A 14,129-nucleotide genomic window follows, 5' to 3' on the forward strand; every position below is an offset into this window, starting at 1 on the left:
TTGGGAGTGGCTGATCAGTTTTGAGTGTGGGCAGGAAAAGAAAATCTAGGTTTGGGCCTGGATACTCTTTCGCCCCCACCACCCCACCCCCTCCCCCGCCCAAGATGAGCCAGGCTGTGGTTCTTTCCCTTCCCTTCTGCAGAGAAGCCCTAGGGCAGCTCGCTTCCTTCTCTTCTGTAGGAGGCAGGCTGGCAGGTGGCGTCCACTGCCCAATTGCCTAAGTCCTCTGCAACCAGATTATTGCCACCACAGGTGACCACGAGCAAACTTATGTATCAAAGGCTGTGTGTCTGTGTCTGTGTGGGTGAGTGTACATGCATGCATGTGTGATGAATAATTTAGTGTGTGATATCCATGTATCCATCAATAACTCTAGGTGGTAGGATCGTGTGCGCTGTTTTGTCTTCAAAATGCCTATCTCAGTCTTCGACATTTTCAACATAACATGAAATACTTTGTCATAGGAAAAATCAGCAGTACCATTGATGCTGGAAATATTGTTGTTTCCAGTCAATAAAATTATCTGTACTGCCTTCTCCCAGTTCCCAAACAGAGAATATTCTAGCTGTTTTCTAGTTAAGTGATCCTTCCTTCCCTGACTGCACAGGGACTTGGGCAAGACAGGCTCTCAGCTCTCCTGTCAACCTGGATTCCACGCATCCAGACAAAAGGGCTGTAAGAACAGCATGGTTCTTTAAATCTCACCAGATCATTAGCCTCATATGTCTTCTTTTAAGTCTTGGGTGTGAGAACCTTGACCTGAGTCCTGTTTGAAGAACAGTGCCTTCAAAGTATGCAGAGAGTGCTGTCTGTGTTTTTGATGGGCGTGGAGCTCCAGAGAGTGTTCATCACGGCTGTGACTTTGCATTAACCATCTGAGCCCCGTCAGCCTGCTCCCTGAGGCCCCCTGCCCATCAGACATACCTGCCTCATCCGCGGTGATGGACAGCTCGTTGCTAGGCTCACTCTTGCCAATCCGGTTCTTGGCGTACATGCGGATGCTGTAGGTGGAGGAAGGGTGGATGTCAATGATGGTGGCCGAGTTCAGCTGAGGGGAAACGTCTTTGGTTCTCTGAGCAGAATCCCAGGAGTCTTTTGGGTTTTGTTTTTCAAAAAAGAAGAGATAGAGACATGAGTTTTTTCCCTCTGCTGTTGAAAGTTCACAAGTAGGAATTTTTTTAAGAAAGAAAAAAAGTTACAACTCAAAGTGAATTCTCAATGCAATGCTGCCACTATTCTGGTGGGCTAGCCATCAGAGGGGATGCAAAACTAAACATTCAACACCCACATTGTGGGGTACAGGGCTGCAGGCAGCTTGTTTCAGGGAGTTTTGTCTGAGGCAACACAACAGACTCCTTGGCAGAAATCACAGAGGAGAATAGAAGCGGGGGAAGCTTATGCCAATAAAGTGAAAAACAGCTACTTCCAAACACTCATGGTACAAGATGATTAAAAAAAAAAAAAAGTATGGTTTGAGCAGCTCTCCACCCAAAAGAAAAAAATCCCTAGTTCTTAAAGGTATTTGAAAACCAGCAAAGCCTTTAGCCGTATCAGACCCCTTGTTCTCCAAAAAGGAGGGTGGTAAAAATGAAATACTAAAAAACTAATCTCAGTCTCCCTCATAAGCACTGGTCATAAAGTGTACTTCTCAGTTTTAAGTTTTGAAATCATTGTTGTCTCCAACCCTTTACTGTAGGAATTATTTTCAACCACAGCTAATTTTAAGGACAGGGCATGCCTTCTGCAAAGAGTTGTCATTGAATCCATGATGGTGTGCACCTGCTGGCTTTTGGGCTTCAACCAATGATGAGCACATTGATGAATAGTTCTTATTTCAGAAAGAGTTTGAGCAGGTGCTGATTGGGATTGGGAGGGGTCAACAGATGATTGTGGTTGTGGAAGTACCAAGATGCCCCTGAGATGGTGGCAGAGAGAATGCATGCATACTCTCACGCCACCCTGCCCATCCCAGGATGCTCTTGCATTTGCTCTGCTGAGCTCATCAGACTTATAAGAATTGCACCTAGGGTCTGAGTCTCCTGCTGAATTCTAAGCCCTGTGGGGGCACAGACCATGCTGGCCATGTTTAATGCTGTGGGCCCAGTGCTCACACAGAGCTTGGCAAATAATAAACGCATATTTCCTAGATGAAGAAATATATGGCAAATAGACCTCTGGGTCCTGGGAATGACTCCACACCCTTTTCCACATGAATGATGGCCATGGCAGTTCCAAGGGCTGCTCTGACCAAAGATCATTGCAAGTGCAAGAGATTTCCTGGACTTGTAGGAGGAATATGTGGTTTCAAGTCTTCCTCTGAGGGCTCTTACAGGGAATGGAGTGTATAGAAACTAGCTACTGGTATTTCCTGAAAGCAGCAGTACCTTTTGAGTCCAAATGATTGAAGGGAGAAGGGCATGACAGAGAAAGAGAAGACACACTATTGATGCCTTGTATAAAATAGATAACTAACGAGAACCTACTGTATAGCACAGGGAACTCTACTCAATGCTCTATGGTGACCTGTATGGAAAGAAATCCAATGACAAACCTAGACAGTGTGTAAAAAAGCAATCACTTTGCCAACAGAGGTCCACATAGTCAAGGCTCCCAGTAGACATGCACGGGTGTGCGAGCTGGACAGTAAGGAAGGCAGAACGCTGAAGAATCGATACTTTCAAACTGTGGTGCTGGAGAAGACTCTTGAGAGTCCCTTGAACTGCAAGGAGATCAAACCAGTCGATCCTAAAGGAAATCGACCCTCAGTACTCTTAGGAAGAACTGATGCTGAAGCTGAAGCTCCAATACTCTGATGAGAAGAGCTGGCTCATTGGAAAGGACCCCAAAGATGGGAAAGATTGAAGGCAGAAGAAGAGGGTGACTGAGGATAAGATGGTTGGATGGCACTACCGAGTCAATGACATGAACTTGAGTAAACTCTGGGAGAATGTGAGGAATAGGGAAGCCTGGTGTGCTGCAGTCCACGGAGTTGTGAAGAGTCAGACATGGCTTGGCGACTGAACAACAATATGTACACATATAACTGATTCACTTTGCTGTATAGCAGAAACGAACATGACATTGTAAAGCAATTATACGCCAATGAAAATTAATTTAAAAAGAGAATATGCTGCAAAATAACAAATTATAGAAGAACAGAAGAATGGGATTCAATAGAGGACAAGTGATGGGAAGGAAGTTCATGCCAACAGAATGATGTATAAGTAGGAGCCTTGTCCCACAAAAAGAAAGTCAGGCCTTCTGGAGAAGATAATTAGGATGACAGGGAGGAACTCCAGGCACTGCATGATGCAGAGGCAGTTGCTAACCAGCCCCAGGAGGAAGCTGACACCTGTAGGGTTTGACGGCTCTTCCCAGGCCATTATGGAGCCTTATGGAACTGGCATAGCCATGGAAACGTGCCATACTCCCTGAGGTGTGTCTAGGAGATGGCTGAGAGCTTGCAGGGATATAGTGACTGCCCTTCTCCTTTTCCTGCCAGGGAAGTCATGGGAATAGCCCCTGGGGAGTCACCAAGGTGGGGGTCTCAGGCAGGAAGTGCATGGTCCTTGGAGAAGAGGATGTATTTTTAACTTCTTTCTTGCAATGATTAGACTTTGAAAGAAAAAGATGATGTCAGTGATCATAACTCTTAGACTATGGTTCAAAACACTACAGGGTGGGCTTTTCAGGCAAAGATCAAGAGGATGAGAAAGAGAAAGACATGCGTTATCCTGAAGGATTTTAAAGTAACTGAATGAAGAAGAGAAAAGTCTAGTGAAATTCCCAAACACAATCTAGCAAGTGATATGACATCAAAAGAAGAACACAAACAGGGTGTGGCTACCCAGGAGAAGAGCTGAGAAAGGGGCCAAAAATGCCACTTCTGATCTCAGATGCCAAAGTGCACACGGACTGGTCATGGGTTATAAACAAAGTGTGCTTGAGAATACCACACTGAGCATTAAAAACAGACCCCAGGGAAATCCTGACACTTGAGGATGGAACTGCAAATTGAAATACAAATAAAACTAGCAAGAACATATGATAGGCAAAATAAAGATACTTCTTAGGAGGAATATGTCACGAGCAGAAATGCATGCCTAGAGATGGAGCTGGAGGACGCAAGTATGGATGGGTGATTTGGGGTAAGGACATGAGCAGGGAGAGCAGGTTGAACAATGAAATGCTTGTGAGGATTGATTACAGGTCTTGCCCAATGGAGGAAGCGGAGGGTGGTTTCTAGACTCCCAAGTAGCATCGAGGAGATTTTGTAAGTTATATAAAGATGGTGTGTAAGGTGTCTGTTTACTGAGATGTGGGCTTGGCTAAAGGGACCTGTAGGAGATGCTGAGGTTCCCAGCACCTGTAAGAGTGGGGAGTTGCTGCCTCTGGGGTCCAAGGGGGTCAAAGGGGAGGAACTGTATTTCTGGGGTGTAGACAAGACTGAAACCTCAGAATAGGGCCCTTGATGGAAGCTGTACACAGAGAACAGTCTCTGTGGGATCCTTCTGCATTGCTCTCTGGGTCTGCCACTGGGCAGGAGAAGGAGAAGAGGGCGGCAGAGGATGAGATGGTTGGATGGCATCACCGACTCAATGGACATGAGTCTGAGCAAACTGGGAGATGGGGAAGGACAGGGAAGCCTGCCATGCTGCAGTCCTTGGGGTCACAAAGAGTCAGACACAACTTAGCAACTGAACAACAACAACCCAACAACCCTAAACTCAGAGGGAAGGGGAATCTCCATGGTGTGGACCACGGGGCTCAGCTTTGGGGAGAAGAGCAGATGCTGGGTTTGGGCAGAAGTCAAGGTGGTGGGTGAAGAAAAGCCAGAAGCAAGGTGAACTCAGGTTTCGGAGCAGCATCTGCTCGCTGGGTACCCTGCTAGGAATTTTACAAGGGTGACTTCTGCGGTCCCCATATTTGTGGGCACATCGGAAACAACTCAAAGATTTCTGACAACTGCACTTTCACATCCGTGCAGTCAGAATCTCTAGGGGTGGTACTTTAAACAAATCTGTGCTTTAAAAAAATGCCTCTCTCTCTCTGGACGGTTGTAGCATATGAGAGCCACAAGGGCATCTCTGAGATTCATGGTGCTATTCCTACCTGGGAAAAAAAACAGTCCTCAGAGAGGGTAGGCAACCTGGTCTGGTTAACAGAGCTAATAAGTAGTTAAACTGGGTGATGAACCATCTGACATTAAAACTGGCATCCATATAGAATCTCACATGGTTAGAACCACATGAGGCTCCATCCATGACTTAGCATCAGGCCTTTAATTGTTTACAGGGTTAGTAATTGCTTCTTGGCATGAAAGCTATAACAAACCTAGACAGTGTGTTGAAAAGCAAAGATATCACCTTGCCAACAAAGGTCTGTGTATCAAGGCTATGGTCTTTTCAGTGGTCATGCACGGTTGTGAGAATGGGATGGTAAAGAAGGCAGAGGGCCACGGAATTGATGCCAAACTGTGGTGCTGGAGAAGACTCTTGAGAGTCCCTTGAACTGCAAGGAGATCCAACCAGTCAATCTTAAAGGAAATCAACCCTGGATACTCATTGGAAGGACTGATGCTGAAGCTGAAGCTCCAATAGTTTGGTTATTTGATGTGAACAGCCAACTCATTGGAAAAGACCCTGATGCTGGAAAAAATTGAGGGCAGAAGTGGAAGAGGGCATCAGAGTATGAAATGGCTGGATGGCATCACTGATGCAATGAACATGAACCTGGGAAAACTCCAGGAGATGGTGAGGGAAGGAGGCCTGGTATGCTGCAGCCCATGGGATCAGGAAGAGTTGGACAGCACTGAGTGACTGAACAACAACTCTCTGGGTCATTCTACTGCACAGCTAGAGTCTGGACAGAATGTATTTTCAATTGGATGCTGACAACATCCTCATGAAGCGGGGATTTTTATTTTCATTGTGAAGGTCAAGAACCTCAGACCGTGTTGTTGAGGTGCTGAGAAGTGAGGCTGGGATTTGACCCCACTTGTGCTATCCACAAGTTCTAGGCCGGCTCCCTGCAGCATGGGACCTTCACAAGGTCTCTGCTGGATATCTGATGAGACTCGATTTCAATTTTCTAGGAATCTGATGGAAGTCTCACGTGCTTAGAGGAAGACTTCTGACGAGCTTCTGACTTGGCTTCCTGATGAGGAGGAGCAGTGCAGAGAGCTTGGCTAAGTGCAGTGGGGCAGGGGGGTGGAACTTTGCTAAGAGTTGTTGTTAAGCCCTCTGGTTTGTAGGAGCGAAAGGTGAGAGCTGTGCAGGGTCAGATTTGCCCCTTGGTTTAGGAAAAATAAGTGAGAAGCACCTGTTGAGAAAGGAGGTAGGATTCTATGACACGATCCAGAGAGATCAGGGGTAAAGAGGATGCAGAGGTTCAGAGTCGAGTCTCTGCCTCTAAAAGTCCAATTATCACCCGAGTGAAGACTGCGGAGGGCCCCCAGGAGCAGTGTGGTTGAACTGGATGCTTGTTGATGAGCCCAGCTTGAAGGGGATATGGCCTGAGTCAGGAGGACAGCAGATCATCAAGGACAAATGTAAGGCAGTGAACTTCATTTGGAGAAGAGTTGTTAGAGGCTTGAATAAGTGAGGGTGACCCAAAGTCTGAGAGGCAAAATTACGCAAAAGGTAGAAAATGAAGAAGTGGCGTGGAGAAGGATGAGATCTATGGTGCTGGGTGAGAGAAGGGAGGATCGGCACCTGGGGGAGCCACTTCTGCTCTGTCTTCTCCTTGCAGGAGAGCCCTTGTGTGAAAGGCGGCGGGGGTGGGGGAGTACTAAGGCACTAAGCCCAGGCAGCGATTTGTGAGGCCTCGGGGAGAAGGCACCCAAGAAGGGATGTGGGGAACATGGCAGGCTGGAGTAGACACAGTAGGCCAATGGGCTGGCCTCGCACACAGGGCAAGATGCTGGAAGGGGATGGAAGGCAGATCTTGGTGTCCACCTGGAGTAAAGTAGTGGCTACTAGGAACCCAGTATGTGGCTGCCATAGAAATCAGCAGGATGCAGGCTACGTGAAAAAAGTCAAAGGCTCCAAACGAGGGAGGTGATGGCTCCTTTGTGCCTGTGCCCAGACAGATGACCCCAGGGGCGCTGCCACGGGGTGAGTGGAGCTGAAGGGCCAGGTGATGGTCCGAGGAGGGACACCCAAAGGAACTTGGGATATTTTATTTTTCTTGGCAAATGGAAAACTAAGGAGTGTTATCTGTTTTCAAACCATTCAAGGGAGGTCATTTGATCAAAGAGTTTAGGGGTGGGAATTCAATCCACAGCATCATCATAAAAATGTCATAAGCTCTAATTAATGAACTTAATGGGATACCATTAACAATAACAAAAACATGTGTTTATGGAGCTAAAGGAGTTGATCCTGAAATTATATATGGAAAGCTAAGAAAACACTGGGAGGGAAAGTTTCAAGGATAGAATAGCCTTACCAAATGTTAAGACATAACGCCTCTGTGATTAAAACAGTCTGGGACTGCTGCATTAGTATATAGGTAAACCCACGGAATAGGAAAGTCCAGAAATAGATTCAATTACACATGGAAGGGGGACAGCAGAGGATGAGATGGCTGGATGGCATCACCGACTCAGTGGACTTGAACAAACTCTGAGAAGATGGTGAAAGACAGGGTAGACTGGTGTGCTGCAGTCCATGGGACACGACTGTGTGACTGAACAACAACATACGAAAAGTTAGTATGTGATAAAGGCGGCATTGGAAATCACTGGACAAAGGTGGATTTTTAATAAATGCTGTTGGGGCAACAGAAGACCCATTTTTGGAGACGATAAAATCAGATCCATCTCTCCCAGTGTACACAAGAGTAGACTCCAAATGGATTGGAGACCTCAATTTAGAAAAGGGAGGCAAAGAAACACAAAACAATGGAAGAAAACAGGTTGATTTATTTTATGACCACAGCGCAGAGAACGACTTTTCTAACTTGAGTCAAAATCCAGATTCAATAAAAGAAAATATGGATAAATTAAAAAAAGACACACAGACACAGTTAAATATGAGTTCACATATCTGCCAGGCAAGGAAAGGAGAGAGACTGCAGCAGCACATGAGAGGGAGGCATGGGCTTGAATGTGGACCTGGGATATATCCCTGTGGAGGTCAAATGAGGAATGGGGTCTGAGCAGCAGGTGGGAGTAACCATAGTAACTGTGTGGTCCAGGGATGGGATGGTGGCGGGGGTGGTTACAGCTGGTAAGAGACATGGCCAGAGACACGCTGAACCCAAACTCCCTTGGGGAACCACTGGATCATCATGAGCACCTGGAAATGACCGATCCCCTGAAGACAGGGAGGCATGTAGCTGCTCCCCTGACTGGCTCTGTGGGTACTAGCTCCCAGACCTGCAGTCCTTCTATTAGTGCTGACCTGCGAGGCTTGAGGGGGTGGGGGTCTGTCCCTCTCTCTGTAGACAGCAGAGTATCCCTACGGTGTGTGTCTGTGTTCCTGCCAAGTTTTCATTCTTGCCCTCAGTTTCCAGGTTGTTTTCTGCAAGAACATGCCTGCCTCACCTAAAAGACTTCAAGACCCAGATCTCAGAACTTCTCAATCTTTGGTTCCATCCTGCCCTTATTTCTTTAGAACGAAGGCAGGGCCTCCTCTCTGCCCTTGGCCCTGGGCAAGCCCATTGGTACTGATTTCTGAAAGATCCCTGCTGGTTCAACACTGCCCACAGCTTGCTCACTGGCCGTCCTCTATCTCCATCCCCTGCATGGGATCTGGTTTCCAGGGGACTGTGTGACCACAGCCACCATGCTCCTCTCAGGAGGCTTTCTCAAGGTCCATGGAAGCATCACCTCACTTCCAGGTCTCTTGTTGTGGCTCAGGGAACCAAGCTGGTCACCATGCCTCTTCTGACATCTTTTCTTATGCATCTCTAACCCAGGACTTCTAGCCATCCTCAAGCACTATTGCTATGACCTCTGTTCTTGGTTTGATCCAAGCTGTTTTCATCCTCAGTAATTCCTTTCCTTAACCCCCACCTTAGCCCTTTTCTGGACTCACTTCCTCATCCAGTCTCACCCTTTGCCCCACCCTGCCCCTTGCCTGCTCCTACAGAAACATTTCTGCCCACCTGACCTGCCTTTCTACATGCCACCAGCTTAATTTTTTGCTCCAGCTTCAGCTCACGAGATAAATGTATCATGACAGTGTGCTGTGAAGTGATGCACGGTGCCTAGAAAGTGAGAAACGAGGCCACTTTCCTGGACTGTGAGACCATTAAACCCTCATGAGCTGATGCTGCTCTAATTCCTCATCTTTCGTGTCTAAGTCCAGACCTGGAGCCACAGTGGGGGTACCCTCCCCTCGGCCTGATGGGTCCTAATGTTCAAAGTGGTCCTGTCATTGTCACTTTAAGATGATCAACCGGCGTGCCTGATGTGGTCCTGACAGCTGGTCTGTTTTATTTCTGGGCTCTTGGTGAGCTGGCCACTTGCCCAGCGAAGCACAGGCATGCCTGGCTGCATCTGTGCCACCAGCCTGTCCCTGCACATCCAGGAGGTCCCTGAAGGGTCAGTGCTGTCTCAGCAATATGTGGCCCTCTGCACAAACCACCATGGTTCAGCTCAGCCCGCAGATACTGAACGCAGCCAGTGCTCAGGGATGTGGACACTAGGGAAGCAGGGGGAAGACAGGGAGGTGGGAAAAATAACGCAGTGGCCAGGTTGGGTTGGCAGCAGCCTGTGTACCCTTTGGTGGTGACAGTGCCACAGTGACCCACGGGGAGGGCGCAGGATTGAGGTCCTGCTGGTTTAAGGAGAAAAGAGGCAGGGCTGACCCAACAAAGAGATCTCAACACAAAATCACTCCTACTAAAGGAAATGGGGGTGGTGTGCTTCATGCAAGGAAAGAGAGAGACTGGCGAAAAGAGCTCCCTCTGAGTTTCCCGCAGTCCAGCTTGTGCTTACATTAAAAGGCAACCAATAAAACAGCTTTTGGAAGTGGAACTACAGCTGGAGGAAATGAAGGACTTACCTGATTTATTTTTGCATTCAATGTCATAACCCGTGATGGGGCTGTTCCCGTCAAAGCCCATGGTCCACCTGAGGGTGATGGTACGTGCCTTCACATCCTTGATCTCAATTTCAGGAGGATCTGGGGGCTCTGTGTGGTCAACAGAAAACCTGAGTTAGTTTGAACATCATTCAGGCATAAGATGCTAGTGAAAATCCTGAGTGACTCACAAAAACTTTGTCAGCATTCAACATGGCAGACTTATTTATTTGTGTTTTTTAACCTGGAAGTATTTTTTTCCTAATCGCATTTTAGGATGGAACAATTTTATTTTTCCAAATTTGCCAATTGTCATAGCACTTATAAAGCTGGACCAAACCTGAGGATTTACATGTCACTCTTCTGGTCTGGCTCGGGATCTATTAATCAGAAACTATTTTGGCCCCGAATATGAAACTTTCATTCAGATCATCTAGTTGTTGTTTAGCCACTAAGTCGTGTCTGACTCTTTGTGACCGCATGGACTGTAGCCCACCAGGCTCCTCTGTCCATTGGATTTCCCAGGCAAGAATACTGGAGTGAGTTGCCATTTCCCTCCTCCAGAGGCAGAACATCTAGTAAGGATTCCTAAATTTGAATAAGAAAGGCACAACGTTGGGCTGCCCAGTCAGCTGACCCAGTTCCTTTATGGACTTTGCTCCCTCTGTGTGGGGGCTGCACCTTGGTATAATTGTGAGATCTGTAAAATGAAGCTTTAGCACCAACTTTGTTCAGATTCAACATCTTCTTAGGACTTGGAAGTGTGATGTGTCAAGCTGAGGCCACTCGGACACAGAGCCTGGGCACACATTTACTGTCCTGACACCGCCGAGTTTCTCCCCCTAGGTTCTGTCCGTCCTACCTTGCACTGTGAGCTGAATTATTCCACGGTCCTCCCCATATGAATTGATAGCGTGACAGGAGAAGAAGCCAGAATCTTCTCTTACCGTTGGCAAAATCTATGTGTAAAACAGAGAGAAATCCATCTTACCCAGAGGAATGCAGAGAGAGAACAACTCAAAGGGCTCTTGGTTACAAAAATCTCTCCGCTCTCACTCTCCTCCCAGCCCCAAGCACACACATAAACACACTCACACACAGGGACACAAAAAGCTGAGAACAAATTATTTCAGCACAATTGTAAATGTGCCGATGGATAGATTCAGTGTACATAATCCATGTCAGCTGCCAGCTCATTAAATTGGATGTGAAATGTATGTAGGATGTCACATTCAGGTTGACATATATTCCACATACTCCCACTTAAAAAAAAAATCTCATAGTGGATTTTGTTTTTAAGTCAAGATAAATGTTTTATTAAATGTCTTCTTTACATTATTGATATATATGTTTGTCTCTAAAAGACAATGATGAGCCTTAACAAACAATTTCCAAAATATTTCTCACGAGCCAGTAGAGCCCATCCTGATGAAGTTTCTCTACATCACTGGCAGAGTGTCCATCAGACCATCATGTACTATATTTGTAAATATTTAAACAGTGTCATTGGGAGGAGTTTTGGTTAAATCTCATAGTGGATTTTTAAAACAGCCAGAGCAATCCTGCCTAAACAAAACAGATCTATAAACATTGCAATAAAGGTTTGGTCTCCCAGGACTCCAAGATTGGATCTGAGAGTGAATCGATATGCACGTTTCAAACACGGGACTTTTTTGTCCCTCATGTGTGTTTTATAGCATCATTTCTCCCCCATATTAAAAGAATCACTCAGCTAACTACCAGCAGTGCTAAAAATTCTAAGAGACTGCAATACTTTTTTACTCTGGGTTTTCCCCCAAGAAGCAAAATATTTTCCTTATAATATTTTTGTGGCAGAATTCTTCTGACTTTTTTTTCAGGAAGTTAAAAAAAAAGTGCACAGCGTAGGCTGTCATTTCTCCAGAATTACCCGTCATTAAAAGATGCTATTTGTCCAGACATAGAGAATAGACTTATTGACTTGGGGAGAGGGGAGGGGAGGGTGAGATGTACAGAAAGAGTAACACAGGAACTTACATTACCATATGTAAAATTGATCGTCAATGGCAATTTGCTTTATGGCTCAGGAAACTCAAACAGGGGCTCTGTATCAACCTAGAGGGGTGGGATGGGGCAGGAGATGGGAGGGAGGTTCAAAAGGGAGCGGGTATATGTATACCTACGGCTGATTCATGTTGAGGTTTGAGAGAAAACAACAAAATTCTATAAAGCAATTATCCTTCAATAAAAAAATAAATTAAAAAATATGCCATTTCTCTCTTCTTATTATTATTATTACAGTTTGTTTTCCTGCCATGTTGGCAATAATTTCACTCTTAACCACATGTAGGATAAAGTACTATTTTTGCAGGCTACTCTGGAATCCCTTTATATATAAAAGTAGAGAGATAGTGTTTCATAAATGTTTCTTTTTTTTAAGAATTTTTTTTACATGGACCATTTTTAAAGCCTTTATTGAATTTGTTTTTTGTTTTGTTCTTTTTATTAAAAAGTTGTTTGGTTTCTTGGCTGTGAGGCATGTGGGATCTTAGGTGTCCGACCAGGGATTAAACCAGCACCCCCTGCATTGCAAGGCGAAGTCTCAGCCACTGGAACACCAAGGGAGCCCCGTTGTAACTGTTGATGATGATCTGTGGCTTTCCCCGACATGCAGTCACGTATGTGAAAGGACAGGATTATTCTGCCTGTGAAGGTAGGTGCTCATCTGTCCTGTTTGCCATGCTCTTACCTGCAGAGTAGAAATCACCTCCTCCCCCACCTCCTTGGTGGACACGAGATAACGGGCCATTTCAGGGTTAATGATCCGGTCCTCTTTCTCCCAGCGGACTATGATGGGCTTCTCACCGTGAGCCGTGCAGCTCATTTCCTTCTTTTGACCCTGAGTGGCCAGGGTGGTGTTTGGGTAGGATGTAATCATCGCAGGAACTGAAAATCCAAAAATGACACAATTATTCGGCAAAGCAAGGGTTCACGGTTTCCCCACCATAACACATGGCTCAACTGCATTTGAGATGTTTCTTTGAAATGTATTGGCTGAGCAAGAATCATTATTAAAAGAGTCGGAAGGGTGGCAGAAAAATGAAACTGGACTCAATGAGCCCCAAGCAGAAATTGCTGTGTGGTTTCCTATTTGGAGGGGGGTGGGGTGTGCAGGTCTTATTCTCCTCCAATCCCTGTGGAAAGTAAACTTATGTTCCCTAAAACACACAAGAAAATGATATGACTTGCTTATTAGACAGGAAAAAGGGCTTCCATTGAGAATTGTACTCCTCCTTCCATAATCACCTACATTTCCAACTATCCTTGTCAACTATGGGAATTTCTGAAACCTTGTTAGTTAACCGATTGACTAACCAATCCTTGAAGTCACCTCTTGGCATCCCTAACCCACAGTTCTGCAGACCTCAAAACCAGACTTTTCCCAAAGTTTATAGCAGGGAATCTCATCTCAATGTATTGAGAGAATGGGAAACTTTATTTGTGAAACTTGTCAAGTTCCCTCCCTCCATCTCAAAATTCCTCTTGATGAAAGTGAAAGAGGAGAGTGAAAAAGCTGGCTTAAAACTCAACATTCAAAAAACTAAGATCATGGCATCTGGTTCGATTACTTCATGGTAAATAGATGGGGAAACAATGAAAACAGTGACAGACTTCACTTTCTTGGGCACCAAAATTACTGCAGATGGTGACTGCAGCCATGAAATTAAAAGACACTTGCTCCTTGGAAGAAAAGCTATGAATAAACTAGACAGCATATTAAAAATTAGAGACATTACTTTGCCAACACAGTCCAATCTAATCAAAGCTATGGTTTTTCTAGTAGTTATATATGGATATGAGAATTGGACCATAAAGAAAGCTGAGCACCGAGGAAATGATGCTTTTGAACTGTGGTGTTGGAGAAGACTCATGAGAATCCTTTGAACTGCAAGATCAAACCAGTCAATCTTAATGGAAATCATTCCTGAATATTCATTGAAAGGACTGATGCTGAAGCTGAAGCTCCAATACTTTGGCCACCTGATGGGAAGAACTGACTCATTGGAAAAGATCCTGATGCTGGAAAGATTGGAGGCGGGAGGTGAAGGGGACGACAGA

General features: G+C 45.6%; 1 protein-coding gene across 1 annotated transcript in view; it reads right to left on the reverse strand.

The window, feature by feature from the left end:
- The window catches only part of DSCAM (DS cell adhesion molecule), a 696,196-nt gene that overhangs the window by 145,263 nt on the left and 536,804 nt on the right, over positions 1-14,129 (reverse strand). The window contains exons 12-15 of the mRNA XM_061425997.1: positions 12,760-12,956; positions 10,894-10,990; positions 10,014-10,142; positions 925-1,092 (exon numbers count right to left, since the gene is read on the reverse strand). Of these exons, the coding sequence (XP_061281981.1) occupies positions 925-1,092; positions 10,014-10,142; positions 10,894-10,990; positions 12,760-12,956 (591 nt within the window). The remainder of the gene's footprint in view (positions 1-924; positions 1,093-10,013; positions 10,143-10,893; positions 10,991-12,759; positions 12,957-14,129) is intronic.

This window comes from Bos javanicus, chromosome 1 (genome assembly GCF_032452875.1).
Source record: "Bos javanicus breed banteng chromosome 1, ARS-OSU_banteng_1.0, whole genome shotgun sequence".
Taxonomy (NCBI): domain Eukaryota; kingdom Metazoa; phylum Chordata; class Mammalia; order Artiodactyla; family Bovidae; genus Bos; species Bos javanicus.